The following is an 8,644-nucleotide window of genomic DNA, read 5'->3' on the forward strand; positions in this document are numbered from 1 at the left end:
AACAGGTGTACCCGGGGTCACAGCTAAGGGACAAGGGACCCAACTTGAAAGAGGTGCGGAGAAAGGAGCGGAGGACAAAGTCACTGCTGGGGCTAGCGGCGGGCGTGACGGGCTAGCAGCGGGCGGGGGGTCGCAGAGTCCGGGGACACTGAGGCCAGACGAGGGTGAAAGGCTGTCCATCCAGAGACCGACAGATCAGCCTACAAAGCCCGGAACAATGGCCCGAGTCCCTCCGAGAGAAGACAAAAGCGCTGAGCCGCGGGGTGCGGGCCCCGGGGCGGCGGTTACCTGCGAGAGCTGCCGGGGATGCGGGCAGCCGAAGAGCGCGGAGCTGGAGCTGAAGCTGATGGCTCCTCGGCGGCTGAGGACGTGCTGGGGGACCGGCCTGTCCAGGGGCAGCACCGGCAGCTGGTAGCATACTTCCATTGAACACGCCCGCCTTGCCTCCGCGCGGCGCCCGCCACTCCGCGGTCGCCCGCCCGCCCCTGCGCTGCGAGGGGGCCGCGCCGCGGGGACCCGGGACCGAGGCGCGCGCCGGGCGGGCGGCGCAGACGATCGCGGTCGCCTCCCAGCCCTCCGCGAGGCTGGCGGCGGGAAGGGCTGCAGCGGGCGATCGGGAGCCGAGGGGAACCGAGCAGCCCCGGGGCACCGAGCGCGCCAGCGAGCGAGCGAGCGGTCCGGGGCCGGGACCACGGGGGGCGCGGAGCAGCGAGCAAGCTCGGCCGCCGGAGCCCTGCCCCTCCCCTCCCCCGAGCCTCACTCCACTCCGCCGCCGGCGCGAGCCCGGCGTAATTCACACTTTGCAGCAGCGGACCCTGCGCCAACCACGGCCGCCGCCACCGTGACGTCACGACGCCGCGCCGCAGGCCCCGCGCCCCGCGCCGCCGCTGCCGCTGCCGCCGCCGCCTCAGCGCCCGGGAGCCCGCTGGTGGCCGGGACCAGGCTGCCTGCGTCCTCTCCTCTCGACGCCGCGCCCCGCCAGGGCCGGCCCCTCCCGCCTCCCCGCAGCTCCCTCCCCGCAAACCGCGGCGCGTGCGCAGGAGTGTTGCGAGGGGCATCCTCGGGAGCACGGACCAGGAGTTTGTCCGGCCTACGCGACGGGCGCGGTTCCGTCCGGCTGCCCCCCTCCAAAAGTCCCGAGGCACCGGGTGCCCTCACCGCGCTCGCCCCGGCGGGGCACCGCGCGCTTCCCCTCCTGGAATGCCCGTTCTAGGGCTTCGCGGGGCACCGCTGCGACGGTGACGTCAGCAGGCCTCGCGGGCACGGTCCTCCTGCTACGTCACCGTCCATGCCCTAGCGAGGCAAGGCTCCAGAGGCTAGCCTTGGCAGGTGAGGCCCGGGGCCATCGGAGCCTGCAGGGCAGAGAGAGGGGCCAAAAACCCCAGAGTGAGGAGGGTCTTTGAATGGAGGAGAAACACCGAGCCTGAGAAAGAAGCCACCAAAAAAAGAGCTGAGAAATGACATATTGACAAGACAAAGGGGACAAGGAGACCGAAAATTCCTCTAGCCAAACGTGTCCCTTCTCGGTTAGCTTTTTGCTCCCTAGGATGTAGGAAAAGATCTTCACCTGCTTTGGTAAAATGAGGATATAATTTGCTTGTTCTTTGCCAAGTTTCTGTCCCAAACTGCCAGAGCTTTTCAGCAGGCACTGACTGTTCAGATGCTTTCGGCATCAGATACATCAGCCTGAACAAGCTCTCTCCTGCTGGCAAAATGGATTCGGGTCATTTCTCAGGGCATCTAGTCTCCTAGTTATTTGAGATGATTGTTGGCAAGGTGGCAGGCCTTTCGAAGCACGGTGCCCAGCCCGAGTTTGATGACGATATAAATCAAGTAGAGTACACATACTCAGATAAAGGAACAAAGGCGTATTCTCTTACTGTTTAAACAGCGTGCCCCCGGTGTATTTTCTACTTTCCCGGCCTTCACTGTTACATGATACGATCCCTCCTGTGTTGGGGAGTTTGTCTTCACTAGATGGTAAAACACTAACTGAGCTGCTTTTTATGCAGCATCTGATCTCACTGTCTTTGAAATCCTAATTATTCCCATAACATGTAGATGTGTTCTGCATCTCATTTGGAATTATACTTTTGCCCACTTACTCTTCAGAAAGTCATCAGACAGTTGATTAAATTGGAGCTAGACTCATAGAGACAGACATGCCCTAAACCTTTCATAGGTCAGTTCCAAGAACTAACCTCAGATGATACTTGCTCTACATCTGTTAGGACAGGGGCACACACGTATAACTGCGGTTCTTGGAAAACTGCGGCAGCAGGATGAAGAGTCTCATGAGGGTCAGCGCCAGCTCAGACATCACAGTGACTTCAAAACTAGGCATCCAAACAACACCAACAACAACCGTTTGAGTACGTCTACACAAAACTGATACTGGTGAAAATTTGTGTTGAGTAAAATACCACACTTAATAACATTCAAGTGTTTGGTTAATTAAATAATAAGACCACTAAGTAGGCAACTAGACATCATATCTTCCTCCATCAAGGTATATTACAATGTACCTGTCTGAGCCAAAAACCCTATCAGGTACTGTAATGTAGTGTTTTTACCCAACACTATAGACACATAAGTGATTTAATCCAATTTCTACAGATAAGCAATCGGTTTCTAAAACTAAGTCACTTGCCATAGTAAACTCTGGTCTGACTTCAGAGCCATCCGTTTTCCACCAGGAAAAGATTCATTTGTTTCCAGTGTTCTTGGGAAGGTATTAGGGTTCATCAGAGAAACACCAGAAAGGGTGGGGGTTAAAGAGAGATTTTAAGGGGTTGGCTTAAGATTGCCAAAGCAGAGATCTGGGGAGCAGACAGACAGAGTTGGTCTCGCATTCTGGGATCTGAAACCTCTAAGAGAAAACTGCTGGGCTGAAAACCCAGGCAGGATTTCCATTTTGGAGTCTTTCGACAGAGTTGATGCTTCTTCAGGAAACCTAAATCTTTGCTCTTAAACCTTCCAACAGAATAGATGAGTCCCGGCTACCTTGATGAGGATAATCTGCTTACAATCTACAGATTATAAGTGTCGACAACATGTTGACCAGTGTTGTACCAAACAACTGGGCGCTATAGCCTATCCAGCCTGACATAAAAGGAACCACCACCGGCAGAAACTTTAAACTTAAATAGTGAAGGAAATCCCATTACTTAAAGCAACAGAAAAATAAATGTCAAAAATAAAGTCAAAATTCAAAGGATGCTTTTATATGAGGAGAATACAGAGGACTTGGATGTTTAAGAAGAATGTCCTCTGAATATGAAGACTTGACCTACTTAAAAGAAACTGCCATCCATCAAGTTAATCTATACACTTACATGATCATGGAATATAGTCCTGTGTGTTATAACTAGACATGCAGATTCTACAACTGCCAGATGTTGGGTTAGCCACAACACTCGTATGAGATTTTAAAAAAACAACAAAAAAACGAAGTGAATATGAGAGTTGGATCAAAGAAGCAGAATTGCTGAAAGTGGCGCAAAAAGGATGTACTATAGAGGTTTGTTATTATAATGCAAGCTTTCTTATGGAGAAGCTTGTGTGGCAAGGCCAGGGAGGAATGATTACAGGCTCGTAGAAAAGCCACTAAACCGGGATTGGGAAGGGGAACTGCTAAGGAGGTTTTATGGAAGGCTTTTGCCTCAATGTCTAGTAGTGAGTGTGAAGTCACTGGAAGTCAGCATGAAGGCAGATAGGAAGAAAATCCAGCTGCAGAGAGGTAAGAGGCATGGACAAGTTGTGATCTATAAGGAAAAACTGGAACCTGTGTCTTTTCCTCACTCTTTCTCACCCCAGAGACCCAATCTGTAGAAGAAGCTGACCCATAGCCAAGGAGCTAGCCCTGGCTGCAGAGAAACTGGAGATACTGCAGGCTTGGCTACTCTTCCTTAACACTGAGGCAAGTTGACAGAATAGGAGATATTTGCACAAGTGGCAATGGCACCTACAATGTTGTAGAAATCTTCAACATGTAATGACTTCCACTTTTCAAATCTTGCAAATATCTGCTGTGTGCAGCTGAAACCAGAACCATACAATGGGGGGAAAGACACCTTCTTGGAAATGCAGTTCTAGTTAGCAGGATTGACTGGGGTACAACATTACCCCAGCCCTACACTTGCCATCCTGACATTCATGCTCACTTGCTCGTTTATTTGTCAGCGGAATCATCCTTCCTGTAATATGCAGCTTTCTCTTGCACAACCCAAGCCAGATCACCCCCTCTCCAAGAGAGATTACAATGTCTTCTTTGAGCTGTATTCATTCCTCCACTTGATAAGTCACAGTGCCTCGCGGATATTCTGAAACCTGAATACTAACACAGAGCTACCTACCGTTAGTTAGTACTAGAAGAATGGCATGAAGACAAATAGAAGATATTTGGCTAAGATGTACAAAGCTATGGTCCCTATTTCTGCATCTGGTAACATTCTTACAGCTACTGTTCGTAACTATCATCTCTCTCTGCCGTGATCATCTCATACTCCCTTTGCCTTCAGGAAATGTCTTCACTGGTAGTGAGTGGTTCCTTGTCTTGTGAACTGATCAAACCTTCTTTCCAGAACAGTCTTCTCATAGGAATTGTAGTTTACCCACAGAGTCTATGAACACTACATACCAAGAGGAGTCCCAGAGTCTCCTGCATTCCTTTCTTCTCCAGCTGTGTAGCTGGTTGGATCAAGCACTCCAGATAACATAACCATCCTTTCTGGGGTTTGATAGTTCACTAGGAGTCCAGAACGGCCAAGTGGCAGTCTTAACGTCCAATATACTTAAACTCTGACTATAAGCCTCAGTGGGAGCCTTCTCTTCTAGGATATTCAGAGATCAACAGCTCAATTTTAGATGTATAGTCTCTGTAACAGCGAAGAATAAACTGCTGTTTTCAGCACCCAGTTTCTCGCCACATGTTATAGCAGCCCTGGCAAACTCACAATAACAATACTCACTTCTGACTCTGAGTCAGAGCAGGTTTTATGAAGGTTCTAGACTCGTTTCTCTGTGTTCAGTTATAAAAGTGTCCCCTGCTCAGGACAGAGCTGCTGCTCACAGACTCGCGGGAGCTGTGGATGCCTGTCCTGGACCAGCATAAGATCAAGCCAATCAACATTCCAGCTCGAGGTGGGGGGAGGGGCTCATGAGGCCCCACCCCTAGCTGAGAGTTATTGGCCCTTCGCAGCTGCTTGAAGAGGGAGGGAGAGTCAGTTTTCTTAAGGGGTGTGGCCTCTCCTCTCAAAGGTTACCCTTGCTCTGGTGCCTAGCCCTAAATTCAAGTGTATTTGGACAGCGCTAATTGGACTGAGAGGTTTGTGAAGAGAAAAATAAAGGTGTGTGTGTGTGTGTGTGTGTGTGTGTGTGTGTGTGTGTGTGTGTGTGTAGAAAGTTGGGAGGAGGAAGTGGGTGGTCTAGGAGAAGTTGAAGAGGGGACAGAGGTGGGATTGCTATAGTAAAATTATATCGTGGACATATATGAAATTCTCAAAAGACAGGCTAAAAAAATCTTAAAAATACACAAAGCCTTTGAATGGGGAAAAGTAACAACTAACCAAGTTATCTGGGTTTTTTCTTTCCTTTGGGAGGGGAAGGGCAGCTGGTTCTTTTTCCCTTTGGGAGGGGAGGGGCACAGCAGAAAATGCATCTGCTTATTAAAGGATGTGGGAGACCTGAGAAAATGGATCATGAATCTTAGTCTCTATTTATAAATATTGAGGTAACTGCTTGTGAGGTACTCACATTTCGTTGTTAAAACATGCTCCTCCATGATATCTCTGGGGAAAAGTCATGAAGAACAGGGAACCTTTCCTTCACTGTCCAAGAATGGCCGTGTGAAATGGGAAACAGAATGAATCTTAGAACAGCAGAATCTTTTACAGTGCACCTAAAATTTGATTGCTAAGCAGTTTTTTACAAATATCTTATTTTTAAATTATATGTATATGTGTGTGCCTATGTTTGTGCACGTGACTGCAACTACCTGGTGACGTGGGCACTGGAGCGCAAGTCCTCTGTTTACTAAGCAGTTTTTGTGGCAAGTATCTCTGAACTTAACTGCCATTTCGATATAAAATATTAACACTTAGGGCTGATGAGATGTCTCAGCAGGGAAAGTTACTTGCTGGCAGGTCTGATGACCTGACTTTAATTCCCGGGCCCCACATGGTAGAAAGAGAAAAGAACTTACTCCTCATGTTATCCTTGGCCCTCTTTTTGTGTACTGTGCCATTTGCTCTCAAAGGGGTATGGAAGCGTGTGTGCGCGCATGCACACACACACACACACACAAATCTTAATAAATAAAATAGTAACATTTAGAGAAATCACTTGTTAGATTTCTTAGACTCTTTATTCTAGTGCCTTGTATTACTATCAAACACCTGCTTTAAATATTTAAAATAATGAAGTGGTGTAAGTGTTGACGGAGACTGTCACCCAGACCTGAAATAATCACACAGAAACTATATTAATTACAACACTGCTTGGCCAATTACATAGGTGTATTGCTAGCTAGCTCTTATATCTTCAATTAACCCATTTCCGTTGTTTTATATTTTACCACGAGGCTCGTGGTTTACTGGTAAGGTTCCGGCGGACAGGCATTTTTTTCCTTTGGCAGCTATATGGTGTCTCTCTGACTCCACCTTCTTTCGCCTCTATCTCTGCTTAGAATTCCCACCTTGCTCTATTCTGCACCACAATAGGCCCAAAGCAGATTCTTTATTTACCAGTGGCGATAAAACATATTCACAGCATATAGAGGAGAATCCTACATCATGTATGTTTTTTCTAAAATAGTATTTTTATGTGTGGGTGTTTTGCTACAAACATGTCTATATACCACTTGCATGGTTGAAGACTGCAGAAACCAGACCAGAAGAGGGTCTCAGATCCCCTTGAACTAGAGTTAAAAATAAGGTGTGAACCACAATGTGGGTCCTGGGATTCAAAAGAGCAGTCAATACTCTTAACTTCAGAGCTGTCTCTCCATCCCCATCAATAATGTCAATTCTTCAGCAGTTGCTGTGGATTCAATTACATCTGCTTCTTTTTTCCAAAGCATATATGCTGAGGTTTTCACCCTTAGCTCATTAAAATGTGTCATTATTTGAAAACAGAATTGTTGCACATGAGGATAATTAAACTAAGATAAAAAAAACCACAGAGGATCAAGATGGGTCCCAATATAATTAATACCAAGTATTACTAGGCATCATCAGAATATAGAAGGCATACATGGAACAGACATTCCTTTGGAGCTGCTAAAAACAACCAACCCTGTTCACAAGCCGATGCTGGGTGTTATACTACCCAAACCATAAAAGAATACATTTCTATTGGATTAAGAACCAGGTCTTGGTCCTTTGTCCCAAGAATGCTACAGAACTAATATAGAAAGTAGTTTTATTTGAATCTGAAATGTCCCAAAGCAGGCTAATATTTTGGGTTGTTGTTCCCCAGCTGGTGGCACTATTCAGGGAGGCTATTAAACCTTAAGGGGCAGGGCCAGGATGGCAGAAATAGGTCATTAAGTGCAGACCTTTAAAGGTTACGCTTGCTCTCCAGTTTCCTCCCTACTTCTGTGCTCTCTAGCCTACATGAGCTGAAGAAGTTGTTTCTGCCACACACCCCAACAGCCTTGGTGTTCTACTTCGGGACGTCATGACACTTTCCATGCCCAGAAGCATGGATGTAAGTGAACAGATTCTGAAACTGGGGGGCAAAATAAATCCCTTCCCCCTTTAATTTGTTTATGTCAGGTATTTTGGTAACAATGGCCAAAAATAGACAGATAGAAAGATAGATAGATAGATAGATAGATAGATAGATAGATAGATAGATAGATAGATAGTAGATAGATAGATAGATGATGGAGAGAGAGAGAAGAGAGAGAGAGAGAGAGAGAGAGAGAGAGAGAGAGAGAGAGAGAGAGAGAGATTGCTATTGTTTACAAACATATGGTTGGAGGGAAGGCCGGTCCCACAGGGGGCAGCAGTGGCAGGACACCTGAGGCCTGGGGGAGTCCCCTTGGTGGGTGAAAAACAGGCAAATGCATCATGAAAAGAAAGAGTTTAGGTATAGAGTTTATTTAGTCAGTTATGGAAGGGAAAAAAGGGGAAAGGCAGAAGTTACCTCTTCAGAAGAGAACAGGCTGGAGAGGAGGCTGGGGATCTAATTTCCTTGGCAGAAGTGGGGGTCGGGAGTAGACAGAGCTTAGCTTTTAAAGGGACAGGCTACCCAGGTGACAGGGAAGGTCAGCAAAATAGTAACGTAGATAGATAAATAGATAGATAGATAGATAGATAGATAGATAGATAGATAGATGGAGAGATGGAGAGATGGAGAGATAGATATAGATAGAAGATAGATAGAGTATAGAAGATAGATAAAAAGAAAAGAAGAAAGAAAAGAAAGAAAGAAAGAAAGAAAGAAAGAAAGAAAGAGAAAAATAATAATAAAACCTAGCTCAGAAAATTGGTACAAGAGAAGTGTAATTGTTGCTATGATTAATGAACCAATATTCTCAGAGCCTTGGAGCAGGTGTGCAGGATGAACTGGGAAGAGTCTTCAGATGCAAGCTGGGGAAACCCTAGACTGTTGTAAGTAGAGCCCAGTGACCAGTTCTGCT

At 47.1% G+C, this 8,644-nt stretch overlaps 1 protein-coding gene across 1 annotated transcript in view; it reads right to left on the bottom strand.

Annotated features, from left to right (window-relative positions):
* The window catches only part of Pde7a (phosphodiesterase 7A), a 103,236-nt gene extending 102,684 nt beyond the window's left edge, over nucleotides 1-552 (bottom strand). The window contains exon 1 of the mRNA XM_075971331.1: nucleotides 289-552. Within this exon, the coding sequence (XP_075827446.1) occupies nucleotides 289-426 (138 nt within the window). The 5' untranslated portion in view covers nucleotides 427-552. The remainder of the gene's footprint in view (nucleotides 1-288) is intronic.
* Nucleotides 553-8,644: the final 8,092 nt, after the last annotated feature.

This window comes from Microtus pennsylvanicus, chromosome 5 (genome assembly GCF_037038515.1).
Source record: "Microtus pennsylvanicus isolate mMicPen1 chromosome 5, mMicPen1.hap1, whole genome shotgun sequence".
Taxonomy (NCBI): Eukaryota; Metazoa; Chordata; class Mammalia; order Rodentia; family Cricetidae; genus Microtus; species Microtus pennsylvanicus.